The 27425-nt window shown below is 34.3% G+C and overlaps 1 protein-coding gene across 2 annotated transcripts in view; it reads right to left on the reverse strand.

Annotated features, from left to right (window-relative positions):
• The window catches only part of SAK (polo like kinase SAK), a 319822-nt gene that overhangs the window by 117856 nt on the left and 174541 nt on the right, over positions 1 to 27425 (reverse strand). For both annotated transcript variants that reach the window (XM_090392629.1, XM_090392630.1), the window contains 2 exons: positions 11278 to 11382; positions 1324 to 1579 (listed from right to left, as the gene is read on the reverse strand). In XM_090392629.1, the coding sequence (XP_090248755.1) occupies positions 1324 to 1579; positions 11278 to 11382 (361 nt within the window). The remainder of the gene's footprint in view (positions 1 to 1323; positions 1580 to 11277; positions 11383 to 27425) is intronic.

Genomic DNA, 27425 nt, shown 5'->3' on the forward strand with positions numbered 1-27425 from the left:
TAGAATACAACAATGAAGGAGAATGCTATATTTGGTTGATATATCTGAAATACTCAAAGATGAAAATTATGTGAATCATCATTTATAAGACATGTTAGAATAGGAAATGAAAAGAAAGAATAAGTGTCAGTAGAAATACTTTCATTAATGCTAAACAAATTATTAATAATTAACATTTGTGATGTATTTCCTATAAGCTGCTGGGCGAATAGCACGAGCCTGTAAAGTCTAGACATGAATAAGTGAATTTATGATGACATAATTAAAAAAACTTATGAGGAGACAGAGTATGGCACGAATAAATATGGTTTGATGGAGCAGCCAATCATTGCATAAAATTTGTCACCCAGGTTATGTGTATTTCTCTGGTTTGTGTATATTTTGCTCAGTTTTCCAAGAATTTTCTTTTGTATACTGAGACTCAGAGTACATAACATCTGATCATTATCGGAATTATCCACACTTTCGGGAATCCTACATTCCTTAGTTGTTTTTTTTTTAGAATCAGCGGTTCGTCTGTCTTATCAATCTCACACCTGCCAGTATTTTTTTGTAGATCAACACCGTCTTATAATACACAGAATATTTATTTTTATTCAGGAAGAGAGATATTTCTTGCTGTCTGTTGTTTCCGAAGACTAGAATAAAAATGCCTGTATACCTTTTAAAAAAATTTGCAACCTCAACAGATGCTATACTGCATAACAAGCGAAACAGTTAGGTTTTTTTTCTCCTAACATCCACTTTCAAATTTCAGTTCCAGAAAGCATGTGTAACAGCTGTTTGTAATACAGCCATCATACAGAAAGTGCTCAACTCATGACAAGCAACAAGGTTCAAATGGAGTGGTTGACACAATAACCAATCACAGATGCTGGGCAAGCTCAAAATGTTAGCTCACCTAGCCATGCCTTCTCAGCGGTTTAAAAATACTACAATGCTAAGAATTTGACTTGCTGCGCCCTCTTTACATATTTTCAAAGGTGTATGCATTTTGAAAGCACACCCGGGCTATTAACACGAATGTGACGCAATATTTACATATAGAAAAGTGCCTTCTTCATGAAGCACTAATGCTTCATTATCCGCATGAAGAGGGCAATAAATCATTAGTATGTTGTGTTCAATTTTAGGAATCACACAAAGTCTGCAAACAATTAGGGGAGTCGTTAACGGGAATAAATGCAAAAATATAATATTGGTGATAGTGATATTTCATGGATGAGCGCCACACACCTAGAATATTCTCCCTTGATTATAATAATAATAATAAATAAGTTCTATTAAAAAAAAAAACTTCAGACTTATTCAATACTTACTAACCAGCATAAAAGCATGCTTCAAAATCAGCTTCAGGACCATTTTCCATCAACATACACTTTGCCTGACTACTGTAAAAAGTAACTTTTGATGTTTTTGCTTGAACTAAGCTTACAAATCTTGCAGCATATATATACTTTTTCCAGTGATGACGAGGCAAATTTTTATAATTAAAAATTTCATCTGCTCCTTGCTTTGGCAAAGGAGGAGGGCAATCTTTGAGTGAAGCTGCTCTTTTATTTGGCTTGTATATAGTTATCTATAAAGAAAAAAGTTTTCATTAAAATAAAGGAAGTTAGCAATATTTAAATTTCACACTGCTCTGAATATTATGACAGCAAAATGTAAAATGTTGGCATTTTAAATATTAAAATAACAGGTACCATTCTTTTAAAGTTATACGGTGGTCAGCATTCATTATGAAGAATTTATGGAGGAACGATTCAATGAATTAGGAAAGTAACATTTTAAGTTCTGACCTCTGTATTGAGGTCATGATCTACTACTACTATCCTTATCCTCTGTCTAGGACGGGTTGAGTCCCCCTCCTAATGATGGGTTACTAGCATATTAATGCAGCTGGTTTGCCACTCCTCTGCTGCATCCCCTAAGGCTGATATTCATGACTGTATCCATGTGTGTGTTCACGGGACCAGTCTGCCTGTTTGCGGGATGAAAATCCCAGATAAACTGAGGAAAACACCCTGCTGTTCACACCCAAGACCAGCTAGCTTGGCTATGGCTGAAGAAGATCCTTAAGCTCCTCACGTCGTCAATGGGAATTGAACACAGGACACTCCTTTCTAAGCCATATGGTTGCGAAGCGCATAGCCACTAGGCTAACCATGCAGACAGGTCATCATCAGGAAAACATATATGTACAGGATATAAGCTACATTACACTACACTATACAAAAGGAAGATGAATCTAAATGTTGGTTAATCATTTACTATAGCTCGACCTCTGGTGGGGAAAAAAAAAAGAATCCAGAGGTCAGGCTAAGGTAAATGAGTAACAAATTTAGTTTCATCTTACTTTTGTATAGTGTAGCTTGTATCCTGTACATATGTTTTCCTGATGATGACCTCAATACAGAGGTTGAAACACTGAATGTTACTTTCCTAAGTAAAGTAATTATTCTAACACGTGTTGTGTCTCCATAAATTCTTCACTATGAATAACAAAGTACCTGGAAGAGGGAGAAAAACAGTGGGTTATATTATATATAATTTAAATTTTTTTAATGCTTATTTAAAAACAGATAAGAGAAATTCTCCCTCGAGAATGTGTTAATCATAGGACACATTGTCAAAAAAGTGAAATATATATATGCAGTATATATATATATATAATTTCCAATCCATACACATAAATCTATATGTTAAAATCCAATTAAAATATAGTTTCTCAAGATTTTATTCTATAGTGGTTAACACAAAGCATGCTAAAGGTATAACTTGAAAATCATACAACATGGACATTGCTCTGATAAACTCCCTGCACACATGCTTTTCAATGGAAATCACGATAAACAGCAAAAATTTTGCTTCCTGAACATCAATCTCAAAAGAAATAAACAGAAATCAGAACAATCAATATTGTAAGTATCAATGAAAAACAATGTATTTAGCAGAGAACTGCAAAAATTTCATTGACATTACTGGAGTTATCAAAGTGAAAAGGAAGATTAAAACAGTAGTAAGATGATTTTTTAGACAGTGTGATTCAGACACAGAAGTAGCATCAAACATAAATATAAGCTTCTTTAATTGGAAACATTTTTAAATAGTGATGCAAGCAAGTCTTGAAAATGTCAAATTACACAATGTGACTTATTTGGGCTCATACTCCCACAGAAAGAATACAGAAGTACAGAAATTTATTATTATTATTCCAGTCCTCCATGAAGTCATAATACTCAATGCAGGAGGCCCATCTTGACAACACAAAGTCTACCAGACCATTCCTTAAACCCATTTACTATTTGTACATTCACCACTCTATCAGTAAATGAATTCCAAGGTGCAACTATCCTCCACACACATAAAAAAAGCCACTTCTCTCTCTCTTACTTGCCACCTTCTTGCACAACTTCCAGGGATGTCCTCTTGTCCTTGCTGCATCCCCTTGTTTTACCATATGAAAAATCTCTCCCATGTAAAGCCTGTATATATACCTCTCAACAGTTTAAATGTCCAATCATGTCATCCCTTCATCTTCTATTCACCAAAACTCAGTAGTTTGCATGTCCTCAGTCTATCCTCATAACTAACATTATAGAATCCTGATATCATTTTTGTTATCTATCTCTGTACCTTCTCCAAAGTTAAGTCTTCTTCAAATTCTGGTGATCAGATATAGGGCAGAATAATCTAGATATGACCTGACCAGGGCTTTATACAATGGAATAATCACTGTCATCTGTACTGGTCAAATTCCTGCTTAATATTGTAGCAATTCTCTGGGTTAACTTCACCACCTTCATGCAATCACCCTAAACTTCAAATTTTTATTGACTATCATCCCAAGATACCCTTGCTTGTTCCACTTCCTTTAGTATAGATCACCAATAGAGTATTTAACTTCCCATCATTGGATTCCAAATTTCTAGACCTTACATTTATTGCATTCAACTGACATCCCCAATTATTTTCAATCTGTCCATCTTATTTAAATTCTCCTGAAGGGCTATCATATCATTTGCAAATAACTGAATCTCTCTCTCTACAACCATGTGACAATATAACTGACAAAAGTTAAAAAAGCAAAGTCCCAGTACTGATCCAGTGAAACCCAACTTCTGACTTCCCTCTTCCTTGATACTGTTCCTCCAGGCACAATGCTCTGATATTAATCAGACAGCCAATTTCCAATCCAAATCTCAAACCTGATATAACTTTTGAGTCATTAGAAAGAAAAACTAATATAAACAAAAGAGAAGAAAAAAAAATGAATGACAAATACATAGGAATGTTGTGGGACAATCTGAAGAAATAAGACAGGGATACTAGTTTCTCAGGCATGGTGGTTAAGATATTGGAAAAGTTGGTTAAAGGTAAAATCCAGAAGTGGGTGGAAAGGAATACAATACTCTATGGTGTACAGCTTTGGCTTGGTAAAAGGCAGGTCCTGCATTAGTAATTTACTAATATTTTATAATAGAGTGACGGCAGAGTTAGATAAGGGAAATGGCTACACCATGAAACCTATGGATTTACAAAGGCATTTGGCAAAATACCAGTTGGAAAACTATTACAAAGGTTGGAGCAAATGGGAATGAATATAATGCTGGTAGCAAGGATTCGAGATGGCAGCTGAAAGATAGGAGAGTACCAGAGAGTAGTATATGGTGGAGTGGAATTCAGGAGAATGACTAGTGGAGTACCTCAGAGTTCTGTACTAGGGGCACTGTATATTAACGATTTTGGGAAAGATTTAAGGAGAAATATTCAATTGTCTGCTGATGATGATGCAAAATTGGGGAGGAAAATAATTTATAAAAGTAATACAGATATCCTGAAGGATGATTTAAATAAATTGGCATTGTGGGCAAAGGATAATGATTATTAATTTAATGTTGCAAAATGTACGGTTATGCACTTCAAGTTGAAAAGGTTACACACCGTGTATCACACCGATAGTACTGGACGGGAAAAGATTAATGAGGCTAGGGTCTTGAAGGTAATGGTGGAAAGGGAGATGAAGTTCAGAGCACAGAGTTCAAAAGTTGGAAAAAAAACTCAAAAGATTACTTGGATGCTGAAAAACACACTAACAAAAGGAAAATTATTGTCCCTCATTATAAAACTAATTTGGCCGCATCTTAACTGCTGTGTACAGATTTGGTTTTCTGGGTTTCTTGGGAATCAGAAGGTGTTGGAGAAGATTCACAGGTGAGTGACTAAAGTGGTGACAGGTCTGTGGACTGCTCCTTATGAGGATAGATTTAAAGTGTATAGGTTGCAAAGTTTTGATAAGCAGAAAAGATAGGACATAACAGAAACTTATAAGTTATTAAAAGGGATTCTATAAGATCAAAAAGGAAAATTTTTCAATACATGACAAATAGAGACAGAACCAGAGGTCACCCTCCTATGCAAGAGTGTGGTTGGTAAGGGTGTGCAGACTAGATTTTTTGCATGGGGTGCAATGAATTAGTGGAATAAGTTTGTCAGAAGTAGTTGTTAGTAGCCCTGACAGTGAATGAGTTTAAGGAGAGCTATGATAAGTATTGTATGCATAAAGATTAGTGTGGGTCTCCTGCAATGAGTCTTCATATAGATACCCATGTAATAATAACAGCAAAAACATATAAGATTTCTTCTCTGGACATGGACTAGCCATTACCAACACCATGTTCCAGCAGAAAGATTTACATAAAAGATGGACTTATAAGATACGAGAGCTCAGTGTGTTTGTGTGTGTGAGAGAGAGAGAGAGTTTCAAACAGAAAGTGATCAAATAGTTCTTAGTAAGCTAAAAATGCATATCTGAATAAAAGTCGTATTTCTAAGAATAATTTTAAAAAAAGAATCAGCAAATCAGCTTGAAGATGTAAATTGCAGATATGAATTTGCAATTTATATCTTCAAGCTTGGTAGGTGTGAATCCTATTATGGCATGGATGTTTTCAGGTAACCGATAATTTTCATCAGACATAACCACTGCAGTCTTGCTTATTGATGACATGAACTAACTTTAAAAAGATTGGTCATCAGTATTAGGTTTCCAGAGACACAGTTTTAAGGTCTGAAATAAACAGCTGTGGATGCTGTGTACCAATACACATAGTCTGCAAAAAATAAAAAGCAGCACATAATCTGCAAGTCAGAAAAACAATAACTTCATAGCAATTCCAAGAAATTAAATAAGCATTCTATGAAAAGAAGAAATTGAATCAAAGCGAGAAGGATGATATTAGATATTAGAGAGATTGTCAGGAGTAAAATACAATGCTGGACTGATAGGCATTTCTGAGATTCATTGCTTTTGTGGCATTTGTTATGTAGGCCAGATAGGAAGGTCGGGAGGGATCCACGTCTGAATACGTAAAATATGCCAAAAAAGGAAGAGACCATAAATCAGGCTTGGCATTACACACAACCACTACTAGCCATCAAGTACTCTGGCAAAAAAAAAGTCATATTTATAATAACTGTTTCACAAGAAAATTTAAAGAAGCTTCATGAATGCTTAGGATCCCTACACAATGCAATAAAAATCAAGGCTTATACATCAGTATGGTCTGCTTTAATCAAAAATTTAACTGACACAGACCTAGGATATAACATGCATGATACCAGAGAAAGTGATAGCAACAACTAGCAATGTTCCAACATGCAAACAGTAATGAATTTCTCATTTATATTCTGGTTTATCAATTATTTAACAGTTATGAAGTTCTAAAAAACATCTAATATGCGTAAATAACTTTTAATAGGCTTTTGTTGTAAAACTTTTATGTACACTACCCCAAGAACGATGCTCGAAATTTGTCGGGATTTAATAGCTTATTTTTAATCATCATCATCATCATGCATATCAAGGATTTAGGCCTAGCATGGCCTGTTCCGGCCTTAGAAGTCATCGTTGAATTGTTTAAGAGGACGTCCTAGTTTTCTTTTTCCTAATGGCTTGTACTTTAAGGCTTGTTTTGGTAATCTTTCTGTTTTCATTCTTTGAACGTGTTCCATCCATTTATGTTTATATTTTTTAATTTTTTCTATTACTGGTTCTTGGTTTAATTCTTTTATAATTTCTTTGTTTCTTTTGCGATCAAATAGGGTATACTTTGCAGTTTTTCTCATAAACTTCATTTCTGCTGTTATTAATCTTTGTTTGTCTTTTTGTTAATATTTTTTTTTGCTTATTTTTAATAAACTCCTTATTTCACTACAATGTAGTCTCAAGGTTAGGGGAATATTCACATACAGTTATTATTATTAGTTATTTTATTTTGACTTGGTGCAAACACATTTGACAGAACATCCTATGATAAACTGTTACAAAGATGGATGATATGGTAGATAAATGAAATGAAATGAGATAAATGAATTATTGAGAAATGAATAGGAAACTGGCTTTCTGGTAAGGAAGATGCCTAGTAATGCAAAATAGGATTTTGTTCATGGATGATTTTTATTCAAAGTATTTGGTAATGGAATTTGTTAAAATAAATTGGTTACTCGACTTCTGCTAAGGACACGGACTAGTCATTACTAACACCATGTCTTGACATAAAGATGTACACAAGAAGTTTACATGGAAAGAAGACACAAGAAATAAGATGGTGATATCCTCGTGGTCATTCAAGATACAAGAGTGTACAGAAAATTTGAAATTGGAAGTGACCATTACTTAGTACTAAGCAGGATAAAAATGAATACCACATTGAAAAGAACAGTATGTAAGAAAGTATCAAAAAGAATTAAAGTTGAGCAGCTTTTGCGGGTCAATTACAGACTTGACTATACAAACTTTATTGAATCAAAAATGAAACAAATTTTGAAAACAAGAACCAAATCTTGGCGTCTCAGAGGCAAATCCTGAAAAAGACATTGACTGATTCAGCTAGGACAGTATGTGGTGAAGTTGTCTGCAAGGATAGAAAAATAACAACACACTGGTGGACACAAGAAGTTAAAGAAGCAGTCCCGGAAAAGAAGAAAGCATACCAAAAGTTCCTAGGAAATAAGTTGGCAGATGCCCTAAAAGAATACAGAGAAAAATATAAAAGAGTTAAGCTGTGTGTAAAAGTAGCTAAACAAAAGTCATGGAAAGACTTTGGTAAGAGTATGGAAGTAAATATCAGGAAGGTGAGAAAATGTCCTGGAGGCTACTGAAGAAGATTAGAAATTGAGGAAAGATTAGTGTGAAACAAATCAAACATGATAAAGGTGACATGAATACTGAAGATAAGAATATTCTAGATGTCAGGGAGTAATTACTTTGAAAGACTGTTAAACAAACCAAGCAGTGACAGAACCATACTAGAAAATTTTCAAGAGGAATGCAAAGACGAGTGCACATCAATATTTGAGTTATTCAAAAACATGAAACATGGAGAGGCACCTGGAGAAGATGATAGTCGACCATAAATTCTTAAGCACGGAGGTATAAAAGTTTTACAGTGGCTACAGAAGGTCAAATTCCTGATGACTGGAGTAGAGCTCTCTACCCATCTATAAAAAAGGGAATAAAACTGAATGTGAGAATTACAGAGAAATTCCTCTACTAAATGTTCCAAGGGAAGATTTATACAAGCACACTTGAAAAGAGGTTGAAACAATTGTGAAAGAGAAACTTGGAGAAGAAACAGCAGCTTGGTTCTGGCAAAATAGAGGTTGTCAAGATCAGATTTTCACTTTAACACAAATAGTTGAGAAATAATGGGAATATGACAAGGATTTTATTAGTAGTAGTAGTAGTAGTACATAACACCTGCAGGGAGTCCAAAGACTCATTGAGGGAAGGCACCTACTCTACAACTCTCTGTCTCCATCACTCAATCCACCAACTACAATGAATTGCAACTACCATCATCATCATCATCATCTACACTAATGCCATCTACTGCCCACCACCAGTGTTTTCACTGACACTCACAAACATCCACATCCATGGCAGATTCGAACCAGCCTTTTGGCTGGAGAGCAGATATGCTAACCACGTGGCCAACCAGGTCGGCTGTACACTTGATACCAGTTAGTATGTCTGAATTTGATAGCCAAGTCTCACTAATGCCTACAATCTAAGGCACCAAGATATTGACCAAAGCCCCTGTGTTTCTCATATTCCTAGCATTCATGTACAGAGATAATAATCTGCCTGCAGTCTGCATGACACAGTTGGACAACTTGCATATCCCTATTTTTTTCTAGTACCTTATACATGTAGACATCTTTGAACACGTTTGATGGGTCTAAACCGAACACAAAGTCAAAATCATTCTCTGCTCGTAATCATTTCCATGATAATGCTCATTCCCATCATTATCACAGTTATATAACGTTGCTCTTACACTCATATTTTCAGCATTCCTACCATTATAATTTAGTTTTCCTGACTCTCTTAAATTATCAGTCAGCAGTTAGAATTGATGGAAATACAGGAGATTAATTTGATATAAAATCAGGGATAAAACAAGAATAAGACAATAAGAATGCATATTATAAAAGAAAGTAGTATTAAACCTGATATTCAAATTGAATGTGAAACTTAGCTCTTTGCTTTATGCAGATGATATAGCTCCTAAATACATCTAGTGCCAGCATTCTCCAAGTAAATTGAATAACAGCTATAACAAATTATGCATGAAAATCAGCAATAAAAAGTCCAAAACTATGAAAATCAACAGGAGTGTAGAAAACTTCAGCTGCATTCTGAATGGAGATCCTATAGAACAAGTAAAATATATCAGTTATTTAGGCCAGTTTATAATGAAGATGGTAAGTTAATCTGGAAATAGATAACAGAATAATCAAAGAAACTGGTATAGTGGGTAGTGAGCTGAATAAATTTATATGGAATAAGAGAGAAATTGGTCAAACAACCAAAACTAGCAGTATACAAGATAGAGTTCAAACCAGTTTTAAGTTATGGGTCTAGGAGTTGAGTTAGAAATAAAGACCACATATATGAAGTTCTGAGAAAAATCAGGAGAGTGAATCGATGGCATCAATTGAAGAATCATATAATAATATTAAAGATATCAAAAAGGAACGTGACATTGTTAACATCTGAGAATGTGAGCAGATCTAATCTAAGGTGGTATGGCCGCTTAAACAGAATGAGTGAGGAAAGGTTAGCACAACAGGTGTTTAATGCCAAGATGACAGGAAGGAGACCCAGAGGAAGACCAAGGTTTAGATGGATTGATTCAGTCAGAAGTGTCTTAGAAGCACAAAATGTTAGATATGACAATATTGGAGTGCTCACAAGTAATAGACTATGTAGATGAAGGGGGATATTTTTCAAGTGAATGCTTACCTATTAAGTGGATAATTAGGAATAGTGGCTTATTTGTTGCAGCTTCTGATGTTTCTTTTCATTAAAAAGAAAAATGAAACATCAGAAAAAAATTTGTTTTTTTGCTGATGATTCTATGGTTTCTGTACCTGGATGGAGTTTCTTGAAGGGCCCTTGATAAACAAGAGGATGAAGAAGTATTTATTCTCAGGAGGAGATGGATTCAGTGCCAGAGCTTCCCACCCACCATGGAGCACCAAATGCATGCACACTCACCAGCAAGCAATTACTGCAGTCAGGAATAGAATGCCAGAGCTACCTCAGATGCAATATAGGCAACAGAGCAAGCCTTGATCCTGGACCATGAGGAGGGAGACTTACTGCAACACCCCTTGACCTTTGCAGGCAAGCCACTAGCCGACTGATCCTGGCAAAGTCATCCAAGACAACCTGTCTTACTGAAGCAGAAGCAAAAAATAGTGCAAGACTACCAGGGTTCCCCTTTCTGGATATCCATGTCACCCCGCATGGCAAATGATGCAGGAAGGCATCAGATCCCAGTGGTGGTGGTCTGGAAGACAGAATAGTAAAAAAGACTAAATAAGTCAAGCAAAGAATACAGGAAGAAAAGCATAGACAAAGAATAAGAATGAAAAGGGCTAGTACTATTGCTGAAGTGAACCAGTCCGTTTCCTAACTAGAGAGAGGTCTAAAGTCCTTCATTAAGAGGAAGAAACATATTTCAGATGGACAGTGGTGTTTGTGTGAAAATATTATCACAGGAGGCAGTACATGACTGGACAATAAATTTAAGGCATAGTATAACAGATATTCATTATGTGTGTATGTAGGGCAGGGTGGGTGGAGGGCAGGGTTGATATTTTCTGAAATGTCTTGTGACTTCATGAGAATTGAAAAAATAACATCAATACTAAAGAAACTGTATATACAGGTCAATGAAAATATCAATTAAAATTACAATTACTTACATTCATTCCATTCTGAGATATTTTGCAGACATCTATCACTTTCTCTTGTTGGCCACTGATCTTTAAAAATTCCACACAAACATCACCATTATGCAAAATACTGACCTGTGAGAAATTCATCCAATAAAAGTTTATTGATATGCAAGGCATACTGAAAGTGTTTCTACTTAAATATCAATTAAACAAAAATAAATAAATAAATACACACACACATATATATATATTTGATTAAAGTTTATAAGGTAGAACACTGGAATAAGCTGATAACATTTATTTACTTAGTAACACAAAGGTTCATCACAACTACACAGGATTTTTTTCAGGTATGAATAAACAAAACTAGTAGACAAAACAGTAAGGACTAACAAAGGTGACAACTGTTATGCAGTTACACAAAAGGGACTGATGTAATTTTTTAAAAATTATTTCTAATTGTTCTGAACATTCTGTGTGTTGACGCATTCACGTGAACATTCTTGATAATATATAAGTTTTTCAGCTTGCATCATTCACACAATTCATCATGTATTTGCTTACCCATTTTGCTTCAGTAGAATTTTCAAAAGGACTATGAGCGAACTGGATACAGATCGGAACAGTAAACATAAGAGGCATCAATCACAAGATTGAAGAAATACAAAAAACTCTAACAGAAATAAAAATAGAAATAGCAGTAATTTCAGAAACAAAGAAAAAATCAAAAGGCTCTACAGAACTTCAAGACTACAGTTTAATATACAGTGGAATACCCAAAACGAGCCTTCTGCAGGTATAGCCATCATGATCAGCAATAAATGGAAAGACAAAATTGAATCATACAACTGGATCTCTAAAAGAATAATAACAGCAAGACTTAAATTAAATAAGAAATTTATTACAAAATTAATTTCTTATTACAAATTTTTTTTTTCCCCTTCTTCGGATGCATAGGAATATATGCACACCTGAAGAAGGGAAATTCTTCTGTTTCAGAAAAATCTGAAACAGAAGAATTCTATAAAAACCTCCAAAACGTAATTCAGAACATAAATAAACAAGATTACTTAATTAATCATTGCAGGCAATTTCAATGCAAGAAGTGGATGAAATACATTTAAAGATTTAATAGGCAATCAAGGAGAAAACACCATAAATAAATGGAAGAGAACTTGGGGAATTCGTGGCCTATAATAGCTTGAAAATCACCCAACAGTTTCTTTAAATATAAAGATATACATGAGAACCCAGAGGATATAAAAGCATCATTGACTATATAAGTGGGTGAAAAACTAAAGAAGTTGGTAAGAAATTGCAGAGTATACAGAGGATGCAATATTGACTCAGACCACCATTTATTAATCGGTACTATTAAGATTCCAAACCTGAGAAACAGAAACAACACAAGAACAGGAACAATTTAAGATAGTATCAGAGAACTATATCAAAGATTTATAAATAATACAAAGAAAATAAATGAAGATACAGATAAAGAAAATGAATGGCAAAACATTAAACAAATAATAAAACAAGCAGCATATAAAGCCATAGGAACAAAACTGCAAAGAAAAAGGAAAGGACTAAGAATCTGGAACCCAGAAATAGAATCTTTAATAAGAAAGAAAAAATAAATCTATCTTAAATGGTTAAATGACAGAACCATAGGAAATGAAATAGAATATAAAAGAATCAGAGCAATAACAAGAAGAGAAACCAGGAAAATCAGAAGACAAGACTGGGAAAAATTTGTATCAAGATTAAAACATGACATAAACCTCAACTAAAGAGCTATAAAATCATTTAAAAAAATGACTCAAGAAACAAAAGATAATCTACAATTAAAAGGCCTCTCCAGAAAAAAATGGACCAATCACTACACCCAGCTTCTAAACAATAATAATCAAATTGAAATAAAACAAGTAATGAGTCAAGAAACAAATGAAGAACCAATACAGTTAAATGATCTAAAGAAAATATTGGGAAAACTAAAAAATAGAAAAGCTACAGGAGAAGATGGAATAAATTCAGAACTATACAAATACAGCTCTAAACCATTTCAATTATAATTAATTAAATTTCAAAACAGAATATGGGAAGAAGGAAATATCCCACAAGAATGGAAGACAGCAATAGTCAAACATATTCAAAAAAATAAATAAAGGATTGCAGAAACTACAGACGAATATGCTTATTAAATACATGCTATAAAATATATCTAGATATAATTAAAAGTAAATTAACACCATGGGCTGAAGAAATTATTGGAGAAGAACAATGCAGCTTTAGGAAAGGAAGATCCTGCATAGATCACACATTTACACTCAAACAAATTATAGAAAAAAAAAGAATAGAATTTAACCTGCCAACACATATGGCCTTCCTAGATTATGAGAAAGCATATGATCAAATCAACAGAACAAAATTAATCAATATACTGTATGAATTGAAAGCTCCACCTCAAACCACAAAAGCAATAACAAATATAATGGAAGAAAGCTATTTAAATATTAAAATTAATAATGAAACAACCAAAAGAAAATAAAACCAATAGTGGTTTCATTCAAGGAAGTGGATTATCACCAATACTCTTCAATATATATATATATATATATATATATATATATATATACAGGGTGTTCGGGATAAATTTGACAGTTTTGTAAGGAAAAAGAAAATCTTCTTTGTATCTATTAAATTTAATGAATTGACAAAAAACATTACAGGCAGAGTTAATTACAATACTATCAACAAGATTTACTCAAAATAACCACCATTAGCATCGATCACAGCTTCAATTCTGCTTCGGAACCTCGAACAAGCTGATGCTACAGTCTCCCTGGGAAGGGCCGCAAAAACTGTTTTAATTTTATCCATTAACTGGGCTTTTGTATTACTGGAAGTGCGATTGGTGTCTTTTTCAACTGCGCCCCATACAAAATAATCCATGGGGTTAAGGTCTGGGGAGTTTGGAGGCCAAACATTTGGACTGGTGAAGTCGTAGAAATTTTCAGACAACCATTTTTGACTTTTCCCAGAGGTGTGGCAAGAGGCCGAATCCTGCTGCCATACATACGGCCTACCATTGCCTACCCTTGTTATCCAGGGCTTGACTACAGTTAGCAACTCCACGAACAAAGCCCGAATTCCAATGCCAGGGTTCTTCAACACCTGTTCCTGCAGATTTGCGAGGAATTCTGCTGTACGAACGCAATCAGATCGTCTGCTAGGGATCTTTCTTCTTGCTACATCCTCGTAGTCACCATTGCAAGTCTCTAGTTCATGCCTGATTGTTTTTACTGTATTCAGGGAGCATTGGGCAGCAGTCGTAATATCCTTATTTTGATGGCGGGCACGAATCATCATGATACAAGTTATTCTCTTCCATGATTCAGGTGGGTTCCAGCTATCCATCCTTTCTGACATCTTGTATGTGAATGAAGAAGGGTCCAAACTTTTAAATGAAGAGAAGTGTGTGTTAATACATGTAACTTACGGAAAAATATAATTAATTATAAATATGTCAAATTTATCCCGAACACCCTGTATATATATATATGGAAAAAATTTCAAGAGAATGGGAGAAAAACAAAATCACAGGAATTAAAATAGGAAATAAAAAGTTACCAGCCTTATGTATGCTGATGATCAAGTTATTTTTGCTGAAAATGAAGACCAATTACAGAAAAATCTACACGTTGAACAAAACAATAGAACAGCATGACATGAAAATCTCAATAAATAAAACGAAATCAATAGCATTTCATGGTAAAGAAATTAAAAGATGCAAACTAATCATCCATGGAGAAATCGACATTGTATATATAAAAAGCAAAAATTCCTAGCAGTCATTGGAACTTTGATTAGACACTTCAGTAAACAGATGTCTAGAAAAACCCAAATAAAACTATATAAATTAATAGCCAAACCAATTCTGAAATATGGCAGTGAAACATGGGGAGAATGAGATAAGACAAGTGGAAGCTGCAGAAATGAAGTTCTTAAGACCACTCGCAGGCTATAAAAGAATAGACAAGATAAGAAATGAAGAAATAAGAAAACAGGTATCCATAATTAACATAACAGACGACATTACAAACTATAGAAAGAACTGGAAAAACCACATAGAAAGAATGAATGAGGACATGTGGCCAAATATTGTCTGGGAATATAAACCAAAGGGACACCAATCAAGAGGAAGACCCAGGAGGAGATGGGCATAAAACTTTTTAAATCCTTGAAAACGTAACAGGCAAACAATTGCCTAAGAAGCCAAGAAGAAGAAGAATTTTTCATTAGAAGATAAATGAAGGTCCCAGGTAAGGCAGCATATGAAAGAAAACCAGGCCTTTTAGAACTTTTTTCTTATAAACGTTGGATAAATTGCCAGTATGGCCTATCTCAGAAAATGTTCTCAAAATTGTTTATTCAGGATGGTATACCAAAATTATATCAATGCTATACAAGCATTACCTATGGATTATGATTATTAAAAAAATATAACACATGGCATGGAAGATCTTAATAGAATGCTGAAGATAAGATGTGCAGTAATCTATCCCAATACTTTTGTTTATAAGCAAAATTATAAAGTGAAAAATCAATTGGCTGCTTCTAAAATAAATTCTACCTTTAAGGTCAATAAGCACAGTTTATTCCACAATACTTTTGCCTGTCACATCCTAATGATATCTCTGCAACTAAGAGAAAAAAATTTGACTTCCTCGCTTCATATTTCTTTCCAAGCATTGCATGATCTAGGCAAACTGCCTCCTCATTCTACCATTTAAAAAATGGTGCACTCCATATCACCCTTGATTATTTATCTTGGCTTTGATACCAAAAACAATTTCCTATTTCTGGTGGTAGTTCTCCTAATCCCTAAATGTGTTTAAAAACTGCAAATGAAATCTAACCCTTACACTATCACTCTTCTACAATTCCAATGGCACCATAACGAGACTGGAGAGAATCTAAATATAGCGGTATGAAGAGTATACTGTCAAGACTATGTATGTAGTCTCAACAGTGTGAGAGAGAGAAATTTATAAGTTATTACCCCTATATTGCAAGTTCTCACACAATAACTAACTTTGTCATCATCAACAATGAAAAGTATCACACACAAATACAATAACATCATAGGTTAGAAAAAAATAAACACATCATCAACACTTTCTTAACACTAACACAAATGATATAATACCAACACTTATGCCCATCTATTTCTTATTTCTATAAGAATAAATTTTTATGTTGCTTCTTACAGATAGTCAACTGAAAACCTTAACAACTATCTGAACTACACACTATGTTTCTATTTGTTAAAAGGTGTATTTGTAAGATCTGATATTCCAAGACAACCTAGAATCTGATCTTTATCATTTAATGTATCTCAAAAATCTCCTTGCCATACTTTGCTGGATTCATCTGCCGTTTTCACTATTTTAAAAATTCTGATAACCACTCTGGCATCTTTGAGGCCTGATTTTATAGTATATATAATCAAATACAGCAGCCATCTTTCTTGTAAATTTAATTATTCAACTCAAACTGGCATCCCTTCTTAATTACACTTCTCCAATCATGATTTTTTCTTAAGCAGATTGCCTTCCAAATATGCTATGAATGTCGGATCTACTCCTAGTAACTCAGACCCCCATAACTGTCAAAATTGTCCTTCTCTCAGTGTTGCTAATCATTACAGTGTTTAAGCACCACAATGATGTCAAATGGGATAACTTCTATGATTTCCATTGTTACTCTCCATGGTGTAATTACAATATGGCTTTTCTGATCAAAACAACTGCTTTAACAGAATAAATTCCATCCATCCATCTAGTCATTGGACATCAACAGATGGCATATGGTCACTCAGATGCTCAGTGATGTGCCACACCAGTCCTCACCATGTGGCCGTATTGTATGTTTTTCTGGAAGTGTTAACTCTCTGAAGATCAGTCATTCCAGATACACCATCCACCAATTTCATTGACAAGTCTACCCCTTCCCCTTTTACAGGAACTTTATCTTCTATTACTGTTTTCAGAAGTCTTCCTTCCATCCTTTCAATGTGTCCAAAGTATTTCAGCTTTCTTTTGTCAATATCCTTTCTAGCATCTATCCATTTGTCTGCCTTTCAGAATATGATATCCTCAACAGTATTTTGGAAAACCATATCTTAAAAGCAGCTGTTCTAATCCTATCAGACTTCTTTAGGTTCTAAGTCTCCCATCCAGCTGAATCAAAAATTCTCAAATTTACTCCTGTGGAGATAGATACATTCTTCCAGATTTTAGACAAGTCTCTGACTGTTGTTTTAGCCATTCCTAATCTTCTGAACAGCAATCTTCACATTAATAATGAAACCCAGGTACTCAAATTTGCCGACTTCCTCAATTCCTTCTCAATTAAGATACACCTGTTTCTTAGGAATTTACCTCTCTGTACTTCCTTTAGAACCATAATTTTTGTCTTGCTAGGATTGAGCTGAAAATCACCATTCTTCATTGTCATTACAAAGGAGTACTGTATCATCAGCATACCTCAGATTACTGATCAATCTGTCACCCATCCTAATTCCTGTCTTGAGCTCATCCAATGCTACATGCATGATGTCCTCAGCATAGATAATAAGTGAGGAGAAAGTAGGCATCCTTGCCTAACTCCCTTTCCAACAGTTAATCCAACACCTGTTCTTATCATGGGTTCTTACTCACTGTAAAGTTAGCTATCAACCTAATAATGTGTTGAGGAAAATCCATTCTATTCATTACTTCCCACAGTCAACAGCTTCAGAGTAGTCTATGAAACACATTACCACAGGGAGTCTAATTCTTTATACTTTTCTATGATCTGTCTAAAGCAAAGGATCTGATCTCTGTAACCCTTACCTTTCCTAAAACCTGCATGTTCCTCAGGCATTTCTGCCTTGACTTTGGCTTCAGTCCTGTTTAGAATGATCTTTAATAAAATCTTACTTGCATGAGAGATTAAACTAATAGTTCTTGCAATCATTCATATCTCCCTTCTTATGTAGTGGTATGAAAACTGACTTCTTCCACTCTCTAGGCCATGATTCTGTCTCTCTCATATCTCATATCCTTGTAATCAATCTATGAAACACTCTTATTCCTCTTTAATTGCACTGGGATTCTATCTATCTACACCATAGGTTCCCAAAGTGGGCACTGAAGCCTTGCGGGGGGGGGTATAGTGGGATCAGAAGCATTTGAGGGCGTTCAGGAGGTCTAGGGGTCGGTGGTTCTTTATAGAAGAAATTAATAATATATATATTTAAAAATTAATTATTTTCGTGATTTTGCGATTAGATAATCATTAAAAATGTAAATATTGAATTTTAATTGATCTTATGCCTGTCTTACACAATCAATTTTTTTTTTTTTTTATCAATTTTCTATTTCAATTATTTAATCATTTGAAAATTTACCATGTAAGATAAAAATAGATGTCAATTTTCTATGTCAATGAGAAAATTGAACGTGTCATACAGGATATTTTAACTTCTATTTTTTATGTACTTAAAAGTGGTTTAGGAATAAGTTTCATTATTTTTTGTGTGCTTTGCCAACAATCATCAGTCGAAAGTGATAGATAAGTGGAGTCATACAAAGTAAATTAAATCTTTTATTTTGTGAATATTTTTGCAGATTTTATTACTTCATTACGTCTGAATATAAGAAGAAATGTCGACAGTACAGTATTGAGCATTTGAAATATGGTTTTATTCAGTCTCAAATATTTGAAATATGGTTTTATTCTGTGTAGCTCAGTGGATGTGGCGTATGCACACCACGGCGCTTGGCCGCATGAAGGAAGACTTGGTTTCGAGTCTAGTCGGTGACTAGAGGAAATTTTTCTAAGCCTTTTTTCGACCGGTTTCCCAAGTTAGTTGATCTCTGGCATGGGCAAGCGGGTTTTTCCTCCCGGAAACTTGGGTTTTTCGTCCTGTAAACTCAAGAAAATCGACTGTAGAACCCACATTATTTCAGACATTAAATATATTGTGTTAGGGACCATGAGATGGCGGCACATTTGAGCCATCTCACTTCACTGCGTACCGCTTAATTAGTGATAGCCTTGGGTCATCTATCTCTGATTGGGTACCAGTGGAGATTGAACTGCCCACTCAGTCTCCAAAAGTTAGATAGGGCTAAATAGCCTACTCCCATATACGGGAATAAAAAGGCATTAGCTGATGTTGATGGTTTTATTCAAACTGTTATAATGGGGGGCATTACAAAATTTATGTCTTGCAAAGTGGGCGGTGGCCCAAAAAAGTTTGGCAACCTATGATCTACACCCAAGGCCTTATTGCTAAAAAGGCCTTGGGTGTAGTTAAGCTGTTTAACTGCTTTTTCAACCTCATGTCTAAGTGGAGGAGGCACCAAATAATTGAAATTTTCTGGTGAGAGGGCTCCTCCAATTTTCTTTATCCTCTCTGTTGTACAGTTTCTCACAGCATTCTTTCCATCTGTTTTTGATGAAGTCAAAAATTGTTTTGCAATCAGCTGAAACTGTTGCCTACACATCTGCAAAAAAAACCAACAATTCCAACTATGAGAAGGCCTAATTCAGAAAACCTTCCTTCTACTCAAAACAGTGGGCATAGGTCTGTGCTTCTACCTTTCTTATATCTAGTTAGTGCTGCTGTAATATCATCCAAAATAAAGCTGGCATACAGAATTGTTCTTTTTAAACTACTGCATGGAACATCCATGGCAATTTCTTCTCTGTATACCAAGAACAGCTCACAGTATGCTTTCCTCTTATGCCAGATGTTCACCAAAAGAATCCTGAAGAGACTGGATATAATAAGATCTTTATATCCAGTATATATGTTGAGTGATCTTTATATGTTGAGTATCCCCAACCCTTACAATTATGTTCAAGATTATCACTCCTATATTTTCTTGAAATCTTTTACATGCATTTGTCATGTATCCTTCAGCATTGGAAGCAATTCTATATTTAACCCCAACATAAACTCTCAGAAACAATAGAGAAGGCTATCAATGGCCAATCTCTTCACTACTTGGAGACCAATCAATTAATTAGTTATCACCAGTTTGGATTCCACCATTCAAGTTTCACAATAGAATTCCTAACCAACATTATCCACCTTGGTATGCAGTTTCTTCTCCAGTCTCCTTTCTTTGAATTTATCTATCAATGCCAGAGTATCTCAGTGCTATGTGCTTTCCTCACTCTTCCTCCTTCTGGCACTAGGATCTCTAATTTCAAATCCTATCCAGTTTTGTTGCTGCTGATAATGTGCTCCATTTCTCTTATTCATATGAACACTACATATTCATATGTGGTGTTCAAACATTTCAAGCTACAATATCTTCCCATAATGAAAATATGAACTTTGATGCTACAAAAACAGTCTGCTTTATTTTGCAGGTAGAACCTCACCTTACCTCCCCTTATCTTTGATAACATTCAGATATCAAATTAAGGCAGATTTCTCTTCTTGGGCTGACATATCTCTAGTCTTTTCCAACACAAAACATCAAATTCATAACTCGGCATCCAAGAAATTTGATGTCCTTTTCTGATTAAACCATATTTTTCATCTGCACAATGCTAACACACTAAATATCCAACATGCTCAACCTTAAATGTTGTTCTCACATTTTGGATTATGTAGTGCACTGAAACTTCTTCTATGAATGTTTAATGATATTTATGCATTAAAATGACCCCCCCCTCTCTCTAAGATTTGTTCCAGTCCTTCCCAAAGACATTTGGTTTCTGTTCATTTACCAGGATATCTTCCGAGCACAATTCTGCCAAACTGGCAGCCATCCTCCACAATCTTCCACTTTTCTTTAATCCTGTGAGAGCATGAGCAGCTGCTAGTGATTTATCCATACACAGTTCAGTATGTTTAAACATACTGAACCAATTTCAAATTCAATACATCTCTTTGGAGCATATATTCCTGACACTATTTTCCCCAAAGAACTACAACATTAAGCTGTTAAAAATATATCAACTGGTTCCCCTAAAACTAATTTTTTCTCCACATTCCATAAAGGAGATGTGGAGGTTTCCTCTCAGCTATCTGGCTTTGACTCTTATTAAGCTATGTGTAAAAGTAACTAAACATAAGTCATGGGAAGACTGGTAAGATTATAGAAGATAAATATGGAAGGTTGAAAAATGTTCTGGTGGCTATTGAAAACACTTTGAAATGGAAGAAAGAGTACTGTAAAATAATTCAAAGATGATAAAGGTGACATGAAAACTGAAGATAAAGATATCCTAGATGTCTGGAGTATTTACTTTGAAAGAATGTTAAATGAAACAAGCAGTGACAGAACTACTATGGAAAATTTTCAAGAGAATGCAAACAGGAGTACATACAATATTTGAGGTAGAAAAGCCATGAAAACCTTGAAACGTGGAAAGACAGCTGGAGTAGGTGATATCTGAACAAATATGCTCAAATATGGAAGTATAAAAGTTTTCCAATGGCTACAGTGAAAATAATTCAGATCACCTGAATTATTTTTAATGATTTATGCAAGCATACTTGAAAAGAGGTTGAGAAAAATGGCGGAAAAGAAACAGAAAAAAAAAAGCTGAATTCAGGACAAACAGAGCTTGTCAAGACTAGATTTTCATTTTACAAATAGCTGAGAAATCATGGGAATATAAAAAGGATGTGTATATTTAAGTTTTGTAGATATGGTAAAGACATACAACAAGTTGCACAGAGAAACGTTTTTCAAGATGCTATGATTTTATGGAGTAAATGGAACATTATATAAAGCGATATATAACCCGTATTTCTGTTGTAAGTCAACAATTAGAATTCAAAGAAATACAGGATGATGGTTTGATAAGGATATCCTTATCAAACCATCAAATCATCACATCTATACAAATCACATTATCAAAGGCAGTGTCATTAAACCTTATATTAGAATTGGAAATATCAAACTTGGCTCTTTGCTTTATGCAGATGATGTTGTATGCCTAAATACATCTGGTGCAAGTCTAGCATTCTCTAACCAAATTGAATAGCAGCTGTTACAAATCTGGCATGAAAATCAGCAATAAAAAGACCAAAATATGAAAACAGGAAGGAACACAGAAAACTTCAGCTGCAATCTGCATGGAGATCCTATAAAAACAATTAAACATTTCAGATATTTAGTCAGTTTTTAGTGAAGATGGAAAGTTAAATCTGGAAAAATACACAATGTAATAAGCAAGGATACACTAAACTAGTTTTCTAATCTGGGATCACACGAAAGAAGAACTAATGGATTACCTTAACCAAATCAATAGTTTCCACCATACCATCAAATTCACATTAGAAATTGAAAAAGATGGAAAACTGCCATTCCTTGACATCCTAGTAAAGAAACAAACCAATAATAGTATCAACCTATCGGTTTATAGAAAACCTATAAATACTGGACGTTACCTCCATTTCAACTCGTCACATCATATAGCTCAGAAACTTAGCATTATCTATATGCTCAAGAAAAGAGCTATAAAGTACACAACAGATAAGAATGACCTATAAATGGAATTAACTACAATAGCCAGGGAACTATCTTTAAATGGTTATCCAAAAAGACTCTACAACAAGATTCTCTTGACTCATATATCACATAGACAACATGATGACGTCCAATACATCAGTATTATTACTATTCCATTTGTCAGCAGCATTTCCAAAAAAAAATTAGCTAACCTTCTAAAACCACATAATATCAGAGTAGCATTCAAGCCAATCAACACTATTCGGAAATTTTTAAGATAACCAAAAGATCCTCATCCATTCTACAAGTACTCTGGAGTATATAATATACCTTGCTCATGTGGTATTAGTTATGTAGGTCAGACCTCTAGAAGCTTTGAAACGAGAAAGAAAGAATACATAGGATATGTCAGAAACAACCGACAAGACATTTCAGGCCTTTCTTGCCACTTTGCCTCTACTAACCATCACAATGAATGGGATAAGAGCCTTATGCCCTATATAGAAGATAACTACCATTCAAGAACCTTCAAGGAAGCAGCTACAGTCGCCCGTAAAACTGAAAACCTAAAGAAGAATCAAGGTCTAACCTTACCAGAAATTTGGAAAGCTTTAATCAGATCATTTAACATCAAAGAAATTAACTTTCATAACAATTACATCATGAGCCATAACGAATAAATCACGTTCCCGAGACACGTGCATTGTCACGCACAATACCAATTTTTTGTATGAATTAGAACCATCAGTTATAACCAAGTCTGTAACCTTCATTTTAGCTTACTAGTTTGTATTCCCTGAAGATGCCGATAGAAAAAAATTGGCAAAACATGTAGGATAATAAAATAAAGCTACTTGACGAACATTAAAAAAAGTGTAATATTCTTAAGAAATTATATACTTGGTTTAATTCTTTATCCAAGTGTAAGCAAACAAGTTTGCATCTGAACTATTTTCAGGATTGGGGCAACTCATATACAGAAGCTTATGACTTCACATCACTTGCCTTACTATCCCATAATGCAAAGCACATAAGGATACATATATTCTCTCAAGAATAGCATTATATATACCTTATGGATATATATATAATGCTATTCTTGAGAGACACTTGTGACATTAAATTAAGAATTATAAACACGTTAGCACAAGAATATTTTAATGTTTGCCAAATATTTCAGTCTGAAACTCACAGACTATCCTCAGTGGCTTGATAGGAACAGTTTTTACAAGGTGGAATGCAAACAATTGTTCATTCAAAAAGCAGAACAAGCTGCGTGATGTCACATTGCTAAGCAATGAAGAGAAGTAAAGTTCATCAGAGTGATGAATAAATTATTGGTATTAATTCACAATTTCATATAACTATCTTAATTCATAAATTAAATTAAAAATAACATTAGACTAATGTAAGGAATCTCACAACAGAGATTCCTTATCTTCCATTTTAGCCAAAATCAATTCTTTACATCCTCATATTAACTTTACCATGTATATTGAAAAAGACAACAAGTTATCTTTTTTATGGTCTACCAAAAATTCACAAGACAGACAGTCCTCTCCATCTTATAGTTGACTGTATTGATTAACCTACTTATCGCATAGCCAAATATTTAGCGAAATGATTGAAATCACATATAGGCAAATCATGCTCTTTTTTTGAAAAACTCTTTGAATTTCTTAAATTAAAAAATTTAAGAAATCTTACATTACATTACAACCTACTGATCTTATAGTGAGCGTCAATGTAGAATCTCTATATACCAATGTACCTCTCAAAGAGACTTTACAATTACTTGCTGACATCTTCCCACGAGATATTGTAAAATTATTCGATTTCGTGATGCACTCTGGATATTTCTTGTGTCAAAACAAATTCTACCAACCAAGTGGAAGGAATGGCCATGGGAAGTCCACTTTCACCTGCTTTAGCCAACTTTTATTTGGAACATCTAGAAGACGTCCTGTTTTCATCTATATTTCCTCAACCAGAGATTCCTTATCTTCCTTTTTAGCCAAAATCAATTCCTTACATCCTCGTATTAAGTTAACCATGGAGATTGAAAAAGACAACAAGTTATCCTTTTTAGACATCCTCCACATCTGCTCACCTTCAGGTATTCTGACAACAACAGTTTACAGAAAACCCACTTTTACTGGATGTTACATTCTCAAACAATCTACCCATCATCCTTATCAAAAGACAGGAATCATAAAATGTTTAATTCACGAGCTAGAACTAATTGGTCAACTCTCCATGAATTACAGAAAGAACTTTCAACTATCAAACATCACATGAAATTAAATGGCTTCTCCGAAAAAAATACACATCTGTTCGATTCCTACAATCCAATCCAGAACAATAAAGAATCAATATGTCGAGTTCCAATTCCATATATTACCGGGATTTCAGAACCAATTTCAAGAATTCTGAAGAAATATGATTTAACAGCCTTATATCCATATTAACAAAATATCCGCCTATTTCCCCTCTTAAAAGATAAACGCTCAACTATGTATCTGCCTAGTGTATATCAAGTTCCTTTAACTGCAACCTGTCATATTTTGGACAAACCAGACGCTCTATAGAAAAAGAATACAAGAACATTATTCATACATTCTTCACATCAAATCCGATAAGTCTGGATTGGCACAGCATGGGATAGAGATAAGACACAACATTCTCTGGTCCAAGATTCGCCTTCTACACAGATGTTGCTATAAATTCAAACACCTATTCAAAGAAAGTGCTGAGGCCTTACTTTAACGCCCTAACTTGAATCGAAATGATTGTATATCCTTGTCAAAAATATAGGAAAATTTAATCCGGATAACACTAAAAAAAAAAATTTTTTTTTTCATTGAGACTTTTAATTCTTATATTAGTCTAATGTTATCTTTAATTGAATTAATAAATTAAGATTGGTATATGAAATTGTGAATTAATACCTATAATTTATTCATGAAATTAACTTTAGAGGTAAATTTCTGATGAAATTTACTTCTCTTTAATGCTTAGCAATGTAACATCACACAGCTCGTTCTACTTTTGAATGATCAATTGTTTGTATTCCACCTTGTAAAAATTATTCCTATCAAGTCAATGAGGATAATCTGTTAGTTTCAGACTGAAATATTTGGCAAACATTAAAATGTTCTTGTTTTAACGTGTTTATAATTCTTATATCTCATCAGCGAAAGCCATACCCATAGGTGATACCAAGGTTGAAGTAATGCAGAAGTTATATTTTCATATACGAGTTGCCAAACGGTGTTACACCTTATTATTAAAATATTCTGGATTAGAGACAGTTGTTGGTTCAAAAGATGGTTCAAATGTTCAGCTTTCTTGCATTTACAATTTTCTGAAGTATATACACATTGAGCTTCCTAGTGAAGGTTATCAATATTGAAAGTAGACTTTACAGCCATAAATAGTTATAAGAAACTGATTTATTTGATTGTTAAAACAAAAACATAAGAACAAACACAGTTAATTTCACCACAGGGAACTTATGGCTTCTTCAGGCTGAAAAATACATAAAGATGACAATTAAAAAATGAAAATTAATGTAAAAAGCTGAAAGAAACAGTTGTAGTATAAACAATTGAACACAAGAAGGCAGTGAAGTGTGGCATGAGTCATCTGTTCTCTAGCATTTTTTGAAGACGATAAGTTGAAAAATTGATGTGCAGCAACCTAATAATGATTTCAAGATATTACACAGCCCTTAGTTTTTGTTGAAGAAGCCATGTAAAAATAATGGTGATGGATTCTTTAATCCGAAGAAAAAGAACATATAGATATGGCATGGAGGCTTTGTCCCATTCAATATCATGATTTGTGTTGGAAGAGTGATAAGCTAGACCTGTTTCCTATCTTTCTCTTCTCTCTCTGCTATTAGTCATATCACTGAGGTACTCCTTTTCTTGTTTTGAAACTTCTGTAAGTCTGACCTATGTAGGGAGAACCACAGGAATAGGGAATTCTGTAGATCCCCAAGATGAAGGAGTTACTGTCTTTGGGAAAAACAAAGGAGGCTGTGTATAGTGAGAATAGGTTTGAAGATTACTCAGATATTATGATTTAAGGAGGTTAGCAATTGTGTGGATAAATTACCAATGTAAGGAATTGGTGTAGGGTTTCTGCAACAAATATCAAGATTGGCTGTGGAGTAAGATTAGAAATAGCACTTTTTACAATTTAATATTTACCATTTTGTATATAGTAAAATTTACAAAATATTACAATTTTGCTACTAATTTCTTACTAACAGTTTTATTTAAAACTGGTCTTGCATTTGTCCAAACTACTTTGTAGTCTACAAACTATTATGTCCATCCTTATCAATGAATTTTTTTTCCATAATTATTATAATTAAGAGAGACCTCCAGGAGTCTGCACAGTTAGCATAGTGGCTGTGCGCTTTGCAACCATATGCCTTGGGGAAAGACTGTCCTAGGTTCGATTCCCATCGGAGATGTGAGGAGCTGAACAATCTCCCTCAGCCATAGCCAAATTAGCAGGTCTTGGGCATGGACAGTAGGGTTTTTCACCCAGTTTATCCTGGGGTTTTTCATTCTGCAAAAGCAGGCAAACCGGCCTTGAGAACTCAACAGTACAGGACATAGGATACACTGGGGTGTAGGGCTG

Source organism: Typopeltis vanoorti, chromosome 5 (assembly GCF_054136105.1).
Source record: "Typopeltis vanoorti isolate ZY-2024b chromosome 5, IOZ_Tvanoo_1.0, whole genome shotgun sequence".
Taxonomy (NCBI): domain Eukaryota; kingdom Metazoa; phylum Arthropoda; class Arachnida; order Uropygi; family Thelyphonidae; genus Typopeltis; species Typopeltis vanoorti.